The sequence below is a fragment of the Cornus florida genome, unplaced genomic scaffold, assembly GCF_030987335.1.
Source record: "Cornus florida cultivar Cherokee Brave unplaced genomic scaffold, ASM3098733v1 CherokeeBrave_3.0.0_Hap2_Chr06, whole genome shotgun sequence".
NCBI classification, from domain to species: Eukaryota; Viridiplantae; Streptophyta; class Magnoliopsida; order Cornales; family Cornaceae; genus Cornus; species Cornus florida.
This window is the reverse complement of record NW_026775576.1, coordinates 77,886,561-77,903,596: the sequence shown is the minus strand read 5'-3', so window position 1 is coordinate 77,903,596 and position 17,036 is coordinate 77,886,561. Positions and strand designations below refer to the sequence as shown.

Genomic DNA, 17,036 nt, shown 5'->3' with positions numbered 1-17,036 from the left:
CGTTACCCCAAAAAAGAGAAAAGAACGGGTGGTTCAATCTGAGGCATATTGTAGTTTGAGGTAAATTTTCTTGTAGTGATTATAGAAACCCTAAAAACCCAGAGAAGTAGAGCAGGGAAATTCTCATTTTTATTTTGCATTTCCATTTTCTCGGAAACCAAATATTCTCATTGATGGCTTCTCTTCGATTCACAAGCCCAACTGAGTTGATCTCATCATCTTCTCCTTCTTCTACGGTTTCCACTGGGTTTTGTCAGAAGAATTTGTCTCCTTTCGTCTCGAGAACATGGTTATCTCCGAGGTCTCGACTGAGGAGCTTTTCAAAACGACGCCATTCCGGAATTTGCTGCACGTTTAGCTCGTTTACTACCCCAATGGAGTTTGCAAAGATTAAGGTCGTGGGTGTGGGAGGTGGAGGCAACAATGCCGTTAATCGCATGATTGGTAGCGGTTTACAGGTGGGTATAACTTTATTTCGATGGATTTATCTCTTTGAAGATTAGGGTTGGTTGTCTTGCATATTGGGGGTTTTGAAACGACAAAGTGAAATTCTCTCTCTTTCTATATATACATATATATATATATCAATTATTTCTCAAATATGTTGTGTTAGTGTTACGGTTGTGTTGTTTACTGTCTAATGTTTCTATTTGGACTCCAATTTATCAGTTCATTTTTGCTGCTGTGCATATCTGGTTAGGAAAATGCTAATAAAAGAGTTGCAGCTTACTGAATTCCCACAGACAAACAATCCATCATGTGTTCCGGTGAACAACCGATTCCCATAATTTTGCTTTCCATTTTATTGAATTTAGAGAATACCCAGTGAGATATATATATATATATATATATATATATACACATATAATGTTTCTAATATAAATGTGCAACCTGCTGCTTATGTTGTTAGAAATGTAATTGCCTAGATATTATCTTAATAGAGACGGAGAATCACAATAAGTAGATGAAGCCAATTTAAATCTCATTGTATTCAATATTCAATAACGTAGGAAGAGTTCATATATTTTGAAATTTGATTTGAGTTTCTAATCTTTAAGAGCGAAGTATTAGCTAAAATAACCATAACTGTCCAATTGAAACTTATTTTGGTTGAGTAATGTTAACTTGATTTTTGTAAGTGAAATGTTAATGGCCCTTTAAGAAAATAGAAATTGCTCCAACATTATTATGTTTTGGAATACAGATGCAAACCAGTTTGCATTTAATAATGTTAAGTATTATTGGTATTTAAACTGTTAAAAATGTGTATGAATTCGTTGTCACTTTAATATTACATACAAATTGATCTTGTCATTTATGAACTTTTGACATATTGGAATTTTATTATTTCAAAAGGTCTATCCAATAGAAAGAAAAAAAAAAAAACTCAGAATTACATGTTTCAATGATATTCTCTCTCTTCTAATATGTTACTCAATTCTCCGAGTTTTTTAAAACGCAATAGCCTACTACCTATGTCATTGTTTTTTATGTTAAGAGTTCATTTCCCTCGATTTGTGTGTCGAGATTCAGGCCTTATAGGCATTTGGTGTTGCTCCAATTAGATGCTTCAATTCTCTATAACAAATGGTCCATTTATGTCTCAATAATCACATTATAGCAAACAAAGTGTAAAGTATGAATGGAAGCGAGAGCAGCAATTTTCATTATATCACTTGATGTTGAGCACCTTCAAATGTGTATACATATGTATTATACATATATATTTTCCAAGTTTATATTTATAACATGAACAAAATTACAGTATTTATTATACATATATATTTTCCAAGATTATATGTATAACATGAACAAATTATATTATTCTACACAGTAATACACATTACATAGACTCGGGTATGTGTATCGGGTGCAGGTGTGTGTCTAATCTTAGGTCACCAGAAGATGTGTCCAAAAATTATGTACGTTACATAGGCATTTTCTACTCATTTAAGTAATTATATATTTTATAAATATTTTAATGTATTGTACTTTTGTTCTTTAATATACTCAATTTGGAATAGAAAACTCTTCTCTTCTATCAAATTCAAAATTTTACTTCTTCAATAATCACACGTGAAGGATCAAGATATCCGATTTGGGTTAGTGTGTCAGACACATCTCATACCCATGTCCATTTTGAGTCGTGTCGACACAGGTACATGAAGGGAGATAGGAGAGTCCATGTAAACAACACAAAATGATTGGGTGTGGCTGGCTTTCAGGAATGGCATCCGACTAGAAGGGTGGAATTTGGCTCCACATGCTAACAACAATAAAATAAATTTACCAGATGAAAGAGAAAAAAAATAATCAATATGAAGTCAAATCCACAGGTTTGACCAACTGAATCTGCAGATTGTGGCAGATTATGCTCTGACCCAACCAAACCGCAGATTGGAGAGGAATATGCCTCCGTTTTACAGATTTGCTCTCCATGGTTAGTGCCGTAGTAACAGAGTGATTCGTCCTTTTCTGTTTCAAGGCAACAAGTGGCTTAAGCTCCTAACATCAAGGCTGGTAGATCAACCAGATACTAGCTGGCCTATTAGGCTGGTGACCTATGGGTCGTCCTAGAAACTTTTGATAGTTAAGAGGTCCAGTTTGAGTCTTATTTTATTAAGAACTCCTGTTTCTTTGAAGGATTTGATCTTTAACCTCTCAATATTAAAGGAAAGAGATCATTATTGTGAATTTTTATCCAGGTGTCAGATTTAATAGTTTTGTCAATTAAAAATATCAACAAAATATTTATAATTTACGCTTCATTCTCTATTGGCTGACCTCCTTTAGAATTTTTAAAATTAAAGAAGACTCCAATTACGGTGTCCTCTGGTAAAGCTCATGGACCGGGTGTTACAGTGGTATTTTTATTTGATTCTATCTTTTTTTGAATAATTATTTTGCTGGAGAATGATAGGTTGCTTTAATTTAAATATCAATATTAAAATGTTTCTAATAACATCGCATTCCAGTCTTTTCTTTCTTATGTTATTCATGATTGGATACTTTTCTTCTTTGCTGATACATATACACTATACATGTTTGCATATAAATATATTTATATATATGTATATGTATATGTCTTATTCTTATATGCATCTCGAAGTCAACTTGCTAATTAGGGATGACAAATTGATCTTGCGTCTTCAATGTTAGGGTGTTGATTTCTATGCCATAAACACGGATGCTCAGTCACTATTGCAATCTGCTGCGGAGAACCCTATTCAAATTGGAGAGCTTTTGACTCGTGGACTCGGTCTGGCACTTGCACTATGATCTATAATAAGTTTTGATTTTGAGACTTCAAACTTTTGCATAGTTTAACTCTATGTCTATGACCCAAGAAGGAAAAAATAAAAATAAATTTTTAAAAATACATTGACTTGCCATGAGGTTTGCCATAATTAACTAGACTGAGAAATTACACTGACCTCCCATGTTAAAAACGTTCAAAGTATGCAATTTATTTTTTTGATCATGAATTAATTAAATAAAACAATTTTACAGACTGGTATCAGCAAAGATTGTTGTTGACCTGATTAGGAATATGTTTCAAAACTAAATCTGACCTGGGAGGTTAGCTTAGTTTTCAAACAAGAGGGGAGGTTCGTGTAGTTATGACAAACCTCAGGGAGGTCACTCCTTATTTCTGTTAAGGAGGTGCAGTGCCGATACCATTGAATAACCAGGCCAGTGTTTCAGTAGTATCATCACTGTTGCTCTATTTGTGTGATGGTTTTATTGTGGCCTTTGATTCGGAAAACTTTATAGAAATGCAGGTACGGGTGGGAATCCAAATTTGGGGGAGCAAGCTGCTGAGGAATCAAAGGAGGCCATTGCATCTGCTCTTAAGGGCTCGGATCTTGTGTTTATAACAGCAGGTATGGGTGGGGGTACAGGGTCTGGTGCTGCTCCAATTGTTGCCCAAATATCAAAGGAAGCAGGTTATTTAACTGTTGGTGTGGTTACCTACCCATTCAGCTTTGAAGGACGTAAAAGAACGCTGCAGGCAGGTGCCATTTTTGTCTTCCTTTGGAAATATGATAAAATGATATGCTTGTTTGTTTATTGTATTCTATTTGATGATCTAGTAGCTTCAAGGTCAAAGTCATACTAGAATGCAAACAAATTCCCTTCCCAAACATTTCTTGAAATACACGAAGGATAGCATGTCCTGTTTTGTTTCATGCTTATTGACTACAAAGGTTGATTCTGCTTGCATGTATCTTTTCAGGTTTCACCTGCAAGATGTTACATTGACTTTCTTATCATGTTGTTATTGGTAGATATATTTTTGTTGACTAAATATAATTAACTCCCTTGATATTCCTGAAAAATTGTCGTGATTTACATCAACTTAACCTATGGTTTGTTAAAATTATAAATACCTACTTCCTGTTATTTGATCATGGAACCTAGTTATGGAAATTGCTAATAAAATGATGATTTTGTCTTCTAATTTTTTATTTTTTTTTATTATTTTTTTTCCCCTAATTTGAGGGTCCAAATTTCAATTTTACTTATGTTTGCAAGACCATGTTTAGCCCCCCCACTAGAGTGATAGTGCCCGCCTTTGTTATCATCATCTTTCCACATAGCCAACATAAGCCACAATCACTTGGACCAACATTTCAACTCCGCTATAGGGGGGTGAATGCCACATCGTGTTCTTCATTATCATCGCCAACACATTATGTACGTATCACTTGCTTACTTTTTTCTGTCAAGCTTTTTGCTTGTGCACCACCTCATCTACCATGGACTACCTCTATCCAACACCTCCACCATCATAATGACCCATAGTTCACCACCTCCACTGGCTGCTACCTATCACATTGGCTTTGATCTTTTGATTAAGACAATCTAATATTATTTAATTATCACCTCCATCATCCCTTATGGATGGTGTTTTGAATATAATGATGTTGGGTTCACTGAGATGTTGATCTTTATTGTTTGAGGGGTGGGATTGGGGAGGGGAGGGGGGATGGCGGTGTCTATATACCAGGACAATAGCGATAATGGCTGGTAGTTTGTCTTTTGTTAAAGCTATATAACGTTGGTGAGTTATAGATGAGTTGTAGGATTGTTGCTCGGAAATAATTTATGGCGATGGTGGTGGTTGGATTTGGTTCATAATGAGACTTATGGAATAGTTGGTGGTGACGGATTAGCAAGTCATTGCAAATGGCAGTGGTGTGGTGGAGTTTCCTAAGAACAAGGCTACTGACTGCTTATTATAAATGTGGGATGATTTGAGAGAAAATGGTATGTGTGCGTGTGTGTGTGTGAGAGAGAGAGAGAGAGGTTAAAAGTAAGAGAATAAATATAACAGAATGGGGCAAGGGGGACCTTTTCGCAGTTAAAAATTTGCCAACAAGATGCACCACAGCAATTTTTTGTGCTAATTAAGGTTTATACATAAAAATAAAAATAAAAAAAAAAAAAAAAAGTTGAATAATTGTTCTATATAAAGTTCAAGAAAACTGTAGATGGTTCTTTTCATGGTGTAAGTTTCCATTTGGTATAAAAAGTTTTAGATGCATTACCACTTGAATGAGGGTATGGATCCAACATGCTTGAAGCATGGTAACATTCTTTGAACGTGGCCATTGGAGATTTATTTGTGTTTGTAGTTTCACCTGTTTGAGGCTGGAAACCCCCACACCACACCCACACGCACAAAAATAATAATTATAAAAAAATAAAAAGATAAATATAAAAAATCTGTTTTAAGGCTGGACAGTGTTTAATCTAAATCAGTCTGTTGGTTTCATTTTCATAGGATAATGCGTACTGAGTATATGAAAAATTATAGCAGTAGTGTGGTCCTTCTTAATGATATGAGCCATAGCTTTCTTTTTATCCATACAAATAGAATCGTTGCTAAAAGTTCGATACTAGTTCAGCACTTGGACCAGTTCTGAAGCAATGGGATTGCATAGATTGGTGGATTGATGGGGTGATTAACATGCATTTATTTTTGTAAGATGATTAAGATAAAGGATAGTCATATATTGTACAGTTGAGACAATTTGTGCATTGTATATGTCATGTACTGTTGAGATCTGCATCGAACTTTGAATGCTACAGTAGTATCTTAAACATTTTAATTCTTCATTATCCAATATTCTATTATCAACACTATACAATTATGTGTTGATTTATTTATTTATTTTTCAGGCATTAGAGGCAATTGAAAAGCTGCAGAAAAATGTTGATACCCTTATAATCATTCCCAATGACCGTCTGCTAGATATTGCTGATGAGCAAACACGCCTCCAGGATGCTTTCCTTCTTGCTGATGATGTCCTACGACAAGGAGTACAAGGAATTTCAGACATAATCACGGTGAGTGCTCTTTTCTTCTACGACACTGAACTTCATCTTCCCATTCATTGACCACTGGCTGTACTCGGTAATTTTGTGACAAGAATTTCTAACCTTGTTTAGATGTTCCAAATCATACGTGGCCTGGTGACTTTTTAAAATTTAGCATCCATAGGACATTTTAATATGGAAGTAGTACAGTTAGTGAGAGGTGAATATTTCTCCAATTCTGTGTGAAATATGCAAAGTATAGCAAGTCATCTCAACACGGTCACTTTACTTATATTTTTATTTAGCATAAATTGTTTCTCATACAATTCAAAACATTCATGAACTTCTCCCCAAAATAGCTGTTGGCTTTTCAACATTTTCGGGAGTGTTTTCCTAGACCCAACTCCCTTTTCCCGTGGTTGGGTTGAATAAAATGACAAGATCAGTGCAGGGCCATATTGGGTGTGGTGAGTCTGGTGACAATGCCCTTTACTTTTAATCGACAGCAGGGAATCTTGCTGTGGTGCTTTGTTTTTTTTTTTTTCTTTACAAATATTCCCAATTCAACTTGAAATTCTAGAATTTGCCTATGCTGCTGACCCATATGATTTGAGGATTGAGGTATTGTTTACTTTATACAGATACCTGGACTGGTAAATGTGGACTTTGCAGATGTAAAGGCAGTCATGAAGAACTCCGGAACTGCAATGCTTGGAGTGGGGGTTTCATCCAGCAAGAATCGTGCTGAAGAAGCAGCTGAGCAAGCAACTCTGGCTCCTCTGATTGGATCATCAATCCAATCGGCTACTGGAGTAGTATATAACATCACTGGAGGGAAGGATATAACCCTGCAAGAAGTCAACAGGGTGTCTCAGGTACTGCTAATTTTTTATTATTTCTCTTTCCATTTCCCCTCTTAAATTTGCAGTATGTTTAAATTATTCATTTTGCACTCCATTGATCTCATTGGGTTTTCTTACACGTGAACTATGCTTAAAACCCCAGATAGAACTAGATAAACACTAAATCGTGCCTGTACCTTTTCCCATACTTTCCGACACAGCACTGAGTTACTGTACCTTGTGAACTTTGATGATTTAATTCTTAGGCAGACTTTATGACAAGTCTGTGATTGATAATCACAAAATTTACAACAAAATTGAAATTATGTCACAAATAAAAATAATGTAGGAAATGTGGAGCATACAATCCCATATGTTGTCATTATAAATTAGCTTTCCCTTGCCTTTTTTTTTATTTTTTTCCTTTCCAATCAAAATGTGAGTAATTTTTTTTCTATATAAATTAATTTTCCACAACATTTTTCTTACAAATCAAGATGTGTATACTTTTTATTTATTATTATTATTTTTTAACACTACCAGGTTGTCACAAGTTTGGCTGATCCTTCTGCCAACATTATATTTGGTGCTGTTGTGGATGAGCGCTACAATGGGGAGATCCATGTGACTATCATCGCGACTGGTTTTACACAATCATTTCAGAAGACACTTCTAACCGACCCAAGGGGATCAAGCCTGGTGGAGAAGGGAAAAGGAGGCCAAGAAAGCCAGAAATCACCTGTCAAGTCGTCGACCTCACCTTCCACAGTTCCGTCTAGGCCACCTTCACGGAACCTCTTCTTCTAATCCTTTTTCTTCTCTTTCACCCTCTCGTTTGCCCTCTTTTTGTTTAATCATTTGTTATTTTTTCCTTAATTTTCCCCTCCTTTTTGGGAGGGAGGGAGGTAGGGTTTGGCATTTCTGTTGTGTAATGTCTTGATTGTTATTGTGTCAGTTGCCATTTTTTTCCCTAGGTTTTGCTTCTCCTGTAAAATTGTTTTACATGCAGTCCATTAATTTTCAGAAGGAATTAAGAGTATGATAATATACAACAAAAATAACTGAAATACCATTTTGTCTGGTAACCATCCAGGAAATTAGTTTCAAAATTAAAGAAATAAAATATTACAAAATTGTGATTGATGAGGAATGATAATTTTGACCAATTGAGGTTGGAATAAATACTCATCACATTTCTTGGATGGTAAAAATTGTGATTTCTTATAATCTTATCAAAAGGAGCACCTGAATTTTTGTTAATTATAAAAAAATAAAAGTTGGTTGGTCTGAACTCGAGTTGATTCCAAATATGAGTGTAACGTTCTGCTTGTTAAGCTATGTTCATTTTGTCAACTTTGAGCTCAATCTTGAGCTTGGACTTGGATTTCCAGATCAAAATTGATAAGGACATAACAGGCCATGTATTGTCTGGGCTAATACTAAATTTAAATTTACGAGGAACAATGTGAACTAGAATCATAATTCCCCAAAGAAAGAAAGATCGAAATAAACTCACCCTGCATACGTACAATTGTCTCGTTGCTACCCGGGATGGGTTAAAATTAAGTTGTAGAAAATGTAATCCTCAAATAATTTATTAATTTTGTAGAAAATGTAGTTCTCATATAATTTATTAATCCTGTTGTTTTAATGATATAATATCACCAACTGATTAAATACTAACATTTAATAACAAGGCTCACTAAAGTAAAATATTTTTACTTGTGTGAGTTGATGGCTCGAATAAGGAGGAGGTAGTATCACATGTCCGGGAAAGTCTTTCTCGCTCGGAGCGGTTTCAAATCGAAGGGGCCACTCAATGAGTTAAAAAGTTTGATTTACCTCTGATGAGAGCCTCAGTAACTAAGGGCTTGCCGTCTTTCTTGACAAGACCTACTTCATTATAAATTTCAAGATCCAACTTGACACCCTTGTCGACAGTGCACTAAGCGTGAAAAGAATCACATAAAATCCCATGACCATTACCACATGGTGGTATCAAAGAGAAGATGTTAAGGATTTCAGGTGAATATGCTACAATTTCTATTTGCTTTTGTTCGTGTCTAGATAGTTGTTTTGTTTTATGTCATTTTTGTGAAGAGTAAATCAATCAAAAGGTGCACTCTCACCACCTCCTCATCGAATGCGAGCTCAAGTGATGAGGCAAAAAGGTTACAATTGGTTTCATTTATGTTTGTGTAATCATGCTTCAAATATGTTCTGTGCTAGTGTTACGACTGCTTTAGAAACCGTCTTCCGGTTCCAAGTTTCAAGGAACCGTTGAGAACAGTTCGGTTCCAAATTAGCCTAGAACCAGACCATGTGCACCCCAATTGTAAGGTTGCAAAAATATTGTGTTTGAATTGCCTCCCCAAGCACTGCATCTTACACCCCAAAGACAACAGAAAATAAAGGATAATCAACGACTCCATTACAAACTATTAGAACTCATTCCAGGTAACCATAAGAAGTTGAGCTCGAAAATTAATCCATTAGTATTTCATGTATACATACATTGGAGTCTCAGAAATTTTAGGGAACTTTCTATCTTGATATTGGTACAATCAATTGTAAGCCAATAAGTTCCAGAGGTATCTATGCATTGTCGAAGCACCAGTTTTAACTTTTAACATCTATCATCATGTCAAAACAATTACAGAATTTACACCTGATTGGTCAACAACAATTGCCAATTTTCCCCATTTGATCACAGGAAGAAAGATGACTCGGGCATGGGCATAAAGGAGAACATGCTTTCACCAAAATATTCAGATAGAAATGGCAGAAAACGGCCAGCATCCATGTCCTTCCAAGCCTGAGCAATAACAGTAGATTTCTTTAAAGTTTGACCACCAAACTTCTCCCTTCTGCCGTTGCTTCCTGCTACGTTTTCATTTGTTAACTGCCGCGACATTGATGGCAAACCAGCATCAGAACCACCAAGAGTATTCGAAAATACACCAGTCGCTCCTTGGATGTCTCCTGACAAGGAGTTTGTTACACCCATTGCACCGTCTATGGCTGCTTTCTTGAGCGGTGGCTGCTGCATCAGGTTGTCCATGCTTGCTTTACGTTTATCTTGATTGCATACGAAAAGGTACAGATGTGAGAAATGTAATAGATCAGAGAGGGGCATGCTAAAATTTTCTTCTAAACATGGCCTTCTACTGGCAACGAGAAGTCATTCCTCCTTATTTTCAAAATTAACCTAGGTGTTTGTGTTACATCAACATCACAGTTTTTAGCACTAATGTAACTCCACTTAGCACCATGCTTGCACATGCACTAAGCAACCACGGCGCTTTCGAACTAATAGTTTCATAATTCATGCTAAGTCAATCTCAACATGCTCGACCCATTCAATTGCATCATTTTAATTCCTTTAAAAAGGCATCTAAAGTTGATCGCTAGACAACTGGCCATTCCTCCTCATAGCTACTTACAACATAGAAGGTGGCCCAACATTATTAGTACAATTTGGAAGTTTATAAACTGCAGGAGAAACTCTTGAAAGTTGAAACACATTTAAACACATGCACCTGGGCTAATGTGTGGAACTGACCACTGGAAATTGTTCTACTGGCTACAAGGAGTACTTTCGGGAAATTAATCCAAAATATAACCTCAAATTGGCATTTAATTAAATTTGGCAGTATAATTACTTCTTGCTGTATTAACAAATAAAAGACACGTATTAAGTGTAAACCGAGGAAGCAAGTAAATGAAGATCATACTTGGTGTTGCAGTCAGGACTTTTCCATTACTCTTCCAGACGGCACGTGTCGACGGAGATAGCAGACTTGGGAACATCTTGAAGCAATCTTGCATGCATAAACCAGCTGCACACTAAGAAGTGTATTACTTCATTAGTTTTGTTGCATAGCCATCTTACCGGACTTAAAAGAGGACAAAACACTTCCCACCGGATTAGAAATAAAACTTACCAATAAGGCCCCATATACACGCCAAGCTTCGTTCCTCTTCATTTCATTTTTTTGCTTATTAAGTTGCATTTCTGGCTCTAGAAGTTGCAAATACGGCTCAAGATTTGGTAATACAAGAAGACGAACCTACAACAGTCGTTAAGAGTACTGTAAATTGCTCAAAGTAACGCACAATTTCTGAAACAAATACAACAAGAAGCAGTTCGATGTGAATAGGCAATATTTTTTCTGGGTACAAAAACAATATTAGAGGTAAAAGAAGGCTTTTCAAAGGTAGATGAGGAGAAAAAGGATTCAAATTAGAGTGGCCGCATAGAAAATTAAAACAGCTATAATATGAAAAGTAAAGGTTTCTCTTTTAAATTTCCCAGCCTTATGGGGAAAGGGTTGATGCATCACTAAGTATCATTGTAGCATTTTCATAATCTAGACCTTGTTTTAAGTATTCCACAGAGCTTAAGTGCCATCTTCATTTACCAACTTGCTAACTGCTAAACTCGCTTGCTAATGGAAGACAGAGAGAGAGGGAGTTCTCTAAACTATATTTCTGGCTTGATTTGAAAATTAGAAGCTTCCCTTTTGATAATATCTATAATAGGAAAAAGATCAGTACAAACCCCCCACCCCCCGCGGGCTATGAGAAACAAAGAATAATACGAAAAGATCACTTAAGTAAACATTCTATTTTCCACTGCTAGAGAACAAAGAGTACCACACTAGGTCCAAGGGCTGCCAGCCCCTGAATTGCACCATAATGTTGCGTCAATGCTTTTGTCGGGTCCAAGAATGCATGGAGCAGAGTCCTCGTCACACGTGGCTGAAGAGTGTGGTAAACATGACCGAATCTGCAAGAGTTAAATGGCGTGGATGAGATGACATGATATTCAGTTTGACTACCTAAGAGGTGAGTGCTAATCTCCTAATCTCTTCATGTATGACCTACTGGTGAAACACATACTGGATAAAGGTGGAGCAGTAAATCATTATGATCAAAATCTGTGCATAAGAAAAGATTGAAAACTGATAACCAGGAATTATCCAAAAGTGATCAATTTCACTCTCTCTTATAAATAATCTCACAAAGTTGTGAGACCATCTGATGTACCATTTAAAAGTAAAAAAGGATCACATATCGTCAGAACAGCCAAGGAGGAGGGAAAAACTTTTTAAGTGGTGTAGTGATATATTGTGTGTTTGTGTCTATGTAGGGACTACCCTCACTTAAGAGAGTTCTAATCAAGCTAGATTGCCATTTACTCCTAGAATCATGTTTCCCTTAACTGAGATAATTGTATATGCATAAAAAGTGAATCCTCACCTCTTGCATACTGAAGCAGCCAGTTTAGCTGTAAGGTTTCTAAGTTCCCAATGATTGTCAGAGAATTTATTTCCTAACCTTTTGCCAACAAGGCAGGTCACTACAGACGGAATCAATTGATGTAGCTGAAGAAACAAAACCTTGTTAGAAACAGGTACAGTCAACCTTCAATATAAAGTAAATCAGGATAGAAACTTTTCAATCTAAGCAGATTCAACTTGCATTGCCTGGGCAAAACTTAGATAGCAGGTGCTACATTATTTTAGAATCCACAATCAACAAAAGTCAAATAGTTAAATAACAAAGACCAACAAGCCTTCTTCATGGATCTACAATCTTTCTTTTGTAGGCCCATCTACTAGTTTGCCTGACAGCTTTTCATTAACATTGCAAGTTGAGGTGGACTAAATACGATAGTTTGGCTGCAAAAATATCATTTGAGTACTTCTAGCTACACTTGCATGTGCATTAACATTTCAATTCAATAAACTGAAAGTAGACTTACATAAGGTTCAATATGTAAATTTGGATTTTGGAGAAGGCTCCCGACAAGACGCATCAAAGCAAAAAGGATACGGAAATTATTCAAATTCCGCGTAACCTGATATAATTGCATAAAAACATCAACCCATCATAACAGAAAATATTTTCATCCATAATATGTAAAATACAATCTTCAAAGAATCAATCAAGTGCAAGTTGAATCCGCCAAATTAACTAAAGATGACCTAGGCAACAATGATCACAATATCCGAGTGTTTGGGACCTTTGGGTGGTGTTCTTAAACAAACCTACTCTTATATTATACAAGTTATTTCGTTGGTTGTGATAATTAGATCTAGCCTTTAATATATAACCCATGGTATACCTATCAAAAATATCTATATATAAAGCATGGTATAAATATTTTTGTACCATTGAAAAGGCCACTTATACCAAAAGATTCGTAAAGTATTTGAAGAATTGGTGCTTGAAATGCGCTTAACTGAACTGAAAACCTATTAATTTTCATTTTCCACCTTAGCCACCCAATTGCTCAGCAATGGTATAACATAATGGACCGGAGAAGCATCATGAAGAAGAGTAGAATTAGGATGCGAAAAAGACAGGATGAGGGAAAGAAAAGACAAGATGATGGGCAGTGAGGGTGAGGGAAATGGAAACGATGAGGATGGTGCTTAGGAAGATGATGTTGGAGAGATGAAGACAACAATGATGATCAATTTAGTCTATGAACTATTAATTTATTTTTTCTATTCTTTAGAACAATATTGTTCTTCTTACATCTTTAAGATTCATAATGAATCTTCAAGATCTTTTTGAACCTTATATTTAGCATATCATTGTGTGTTGCACAATAGCAACCACAAGAAAATTGCTATAGTGCCCCCAGAATTAGTTGCTGGAAATGGTATCGTGATTACCTCATCAGCAATGAAATATATGAAATAAGGAACTAATGGATGGAGTCCTGAGTCAGTTGCCAAGCTCCCTAGTGCTTCTTTAAAGATAGTGGAATCAGCCTTATTCACAGTGATATCCGTAATCTTGTCATAGTAGAGCTGCACAGCAACCAAAAAGGAAATTGCAGATAAACATGTTCCACAAACAAGAAGAATGTGCGCATAATGGACAATATTCGAGATACCTGGAGCTCCCGAGACAGTACATGCTTAATGGGTGATTTAATGTCAACAGGGTTTCCATCTTCTTTGTAATCGGATTTTTTGTTGTCGGGAGGTACTGCAAGCGCTGCAATGAAAATTGAAACATAATATTAATTTACTATTATCAATAATGATACCAGAGCAAAGAAATCCTAGATCAATTGAATCAAATCAAAATAGTAAGGAATTTAAAATATAAAAAAAAAAATTTAAGAAATACAATTACAAAAGCAGGAAATGAACCAGTTTGTCTGTACCATCATACACAGATAACTCCACAACCAAAAATATTAAATAAAAAGAAAAGAAAATAAATGGAAAAATAATATCATCAACCAACTAACTCCGAGAATGCTTTACACAAATACAAGCAGAGCAGGCCAAGCAATTCGTGCAAGATTCAAAAGGCATTTGTATGTTCCTATTGCAGTTTGTGTATGTATGACATTTCAGGCCTAGTTGGGAGAATAGGAAGTTCTGTGACCAAATGAATGCTCAATGCTTACTTAAAAGGTATTGAATACCTCGATGCAGTTAAAGATACTGCATTATTTTTAGTAGAATACCTTCAATTGGAGCATTTTCTGGAATTGCAGGCTGAACTCCTTCGATAGCTAACCAGTGAGCAACAACTGCAGTGTCTAGTGGTGCTTTTGGCAGAGGTGAGTCAATCACCTGGACACATCAGGCAGAGAATCAGAACATGAAAGAAATAATTCATAAAATTCAGCTAGAAGAGCAGTTATGAGTTATGACATGGCCAGCTAATTCTTACATCTCTAAATTCAACATCCTTGTCATCGATGTAGAACAAATCCTTCTGCCCAGCTGCTCTTCTGAACCGCAAAGGATCTCCAGAGGCAAGGCCATATATTGGCTACGTAAGATTAAAAAAAATATATAAGTAAATGAAAAGCCAATGATTAAATCAAACACATGCAAATACACGGCAATTAGAGCCCACAAGAACAGACACAGAGATAATAGTGAACACCCATATGCATGTACCAATAAAGAAATTTGCAAGGAAACAAATCATGGTACACATAAATATATACATATAGCAGCAATCAGCATCAAAAAACAAGGCTCTAAAAGTTTTTATCAAATGATAAAAGAAATGTAGAAACCCCAACCAACCCAACACAAGAAACTCCATAATTTAATTTATCTTGAATGGTGTGACAAAACATTACCCAAAAAAAAAAAAAAAAAAAACAGGAAACCCCATAATTCAAGTTATCTTGAATGGTGTCACTAAACATTACAGGAAAAAAACAAGAAAAAGAAAATCAATTAGCAATCTAACATGAAAATAACTTCATTGTTACACATAAGAATCTAACCTCCACATTTCTTAAGCTAAGCGCACTATCCACATCATCTGTAGTCAAAATGGTTCGCTTCGAATGGCGCATGCATTTGATAGCCTCCTGAAATTCCAAAAAAATGATATACACGTATACATTTACACATACATATTCTGTGTGTATGTATATAAATGGGAATTTGTATAAGAAAATTGGAGATTGAACATGAAATAATTCTTGTACCTGCATGATCTCGCGAACACGGTACTCGACATCGGAAGCGAGGGCAGGCAAGACATCTGGGGACAAATTGGTGATACCAATGCTCTGAGCAATCACCTCAATTGCCTCCTTTGGCACTATCCCCATTTTTTTCTTTCTCCAGCTATTATTATTACACATATAAATGTGTATAAATACATATAACTATATAGTAGTATCTAGTTCATGAATCTCCATTAGCAACAGAGAGTTCTCATCAAGATTAGGGCTTAAGTTAGCTTTCTGGGCTTGTATCACGGCCCATAAAACTCCAGAGGCCTTTCAGGCCCAGATGCTAACTATGTTCTGATTACTTATTGAAAACTTTAAGGCCCGTTACTTACCCAAAAAAATGCTTAAATTCCACTTAACTCCCATGAGGTATCAATATTTCAAATAGACCCCTCTATATTTCATAATTCTATTATGAAATAGTAGTGAAATTCCACTTAGCTACTATACCCAAAAAAAATTATCTAATGCCCATTCTTTTTAATTTGTCCCTTAATATAAACAAATACTAAAGAGAGTATTGTTTCAATCATGATTATTCCGAACAGATGCTAGTTATTTATTTGTGATTGAAAATTTTCTTGAGGACCTGTATTCTGCAATGTACTGAAAGAGCCGAGATCAACTTAGAAGGGAATTCCACATTCTACTGGATTATTCTGAGACCTCCTAGCATATCACATAATACAGGTATACCGGATGTTGCTTGTACACTTGAATTTCATAAATGAATTCAAGTTTAGAAAACAACATTTTAATTGTGTACACTGTACATTGTTTCTCTAGTTTAAAGATTTACGTTACGCCATTATAATAGTGATTCTTAATTTATATAAAATAGAACAGTCTGAACTCAACTCTTCATACTATATGAAGGAAGAAAAAAACAGGAAGACAGAGTTTTCATTTTATTATATTTTAATTTTATTTAAATTTTGAATTTTGAAATGATAGCTTGACGGTCTGTTGCGGTTTGGGTTGGCTTTACATATAAAATAGCATGAAATGGATCAAGCTTAATCCAAGATCCAAATAATCCACGCCCTTTTAATTGATTGATAATTATTATGTAAAAAAGCCACCGGATCATGGGTGTTTTATATATAGTATTTTATTTTAAGTATATAATTCACAAGTGTATATCACAATTATTTTTAATTAGTTTTTATGAACAGGGATAATTTGAAGAAATTCATTTAAAACTCATTTTATTATTCTCAACATATTAAATACTATGCAGATCGAACACTATAGGACCAACCAAGGGTTCAGACACACAGAACACCAACCCCACCACCCAAAAGAAATAAAAACTGATTGAGGTGCACTGTGGATGGTTTCAAGAATGCCTAAAGATT

At 35.5% G+C, this 17,036-nt stretch overlaps 2 protein-coding genes across 2 annotated transcripts; one reads left to right on the top strand and one right to left on the bottom strand.

Annotated features, from left to right (window-relative positions):
* The first annotated feature begins 36 nt into the window (after positions 1-36).
* LOC132312210 (cell division protein FtsZ homolog 1, chloroplastic) lies at positions 37-8,139 on the top strand. The gene is made up of 6 exons (XM_059810484.1): positions 37-458; positions 3,160-3,259; positions 3,783-4,012; positions 6,187-6,354; positions 6,966-7,199; positions 7,710-8,139. The coding sequence occupies exons 1-6, from the start codon at positions 174-176 to the stop codon at positions 7,971-7,973; spliced, it is 1,281 nt and encodes a 426-aa protein (XP_059666467.1). The 5' UTR covers positions 37-173; the 3' UTR covers positions 7,974-8,139.
* Positions 8,140-9,624: 1,485 nt separating this feature from the next.
* LOC132312209 (transcription initiation factor TFIID subunit 6-like) lies at positions 9,625-15,838 on the bottom strand. The gene is made up of 12 exons (XM_059810483.1): positions 15,649-15,838; positions 15,442-15,528; positions 14,871-14,972; positions 14,662-14,770; positions 14,077-14,180; positions 13,853-13,990; positions 12,934-13,029; positions 12,429-12,553; positions 11,823-11,955; positions 11,111-11,236; positions 10,901-11,012; positions 9,625-10,244 (listed from the first exon to the last, which is right to left on the bottom strand). Exons 1-12 carry the CDS (start codon positions 15,805-15,807, stop codon positions 9,874-9,876), a joined length of 1,662 nt encoding a protein of 553 aa, XP_059666466.1. The 5' UTR covers positions 15,808-15,838; the 3' UTR covers positions 9,625-9,873.
* Positions 15,839-17,036: the final 1,198 nt, after the last annotated feature.

Bases quoted from the DNA above. Each gene is read 5' to 3' on its own strand.
- LOC132312210 (XM_059810484.1), top strand. From the start codon at position 174: ATGGCTTCTCTTCGATTCACAAGCCCAACTGAGTTGATCTCATCATCT. The intron at 4,013-6,186 runs GCAGGTGCCATT...TTTATTTTTCAG, and splicing joins GACGTAAAAGAACGCTGCAG to GCATTAGAGGCAATTGAAAA. The intron at 7,200-7,709 runs GTACTGCTAATT...TAACACTACCAG, and splicing joins AAGTCAACAGGGTGTCTCAG to GTTGTCACAAGTTTGGCTGA.
- LOC132312209 (XM_059810483.1), bottom strand. From the start codon at position 15,807: ATGTGTAATAATAATAGCTGGAGAAAGAAAAAAATGGGGATAGTGCCA. The intron at 15,529-15,648 runs GTACAAGAATTA...TTGGAATTTCAG, and splicing joins GTGTTCGCGAGATCATGCAG to GAGGCTATCAAATGCATGCG. The intron at 10,245-10,900 runs GTATGATCTTCA...TATGCAATCAAG, and splicing joins AGTCCTGACTGCAACACCAA to ATAAACGTAAAGCAAGCATG.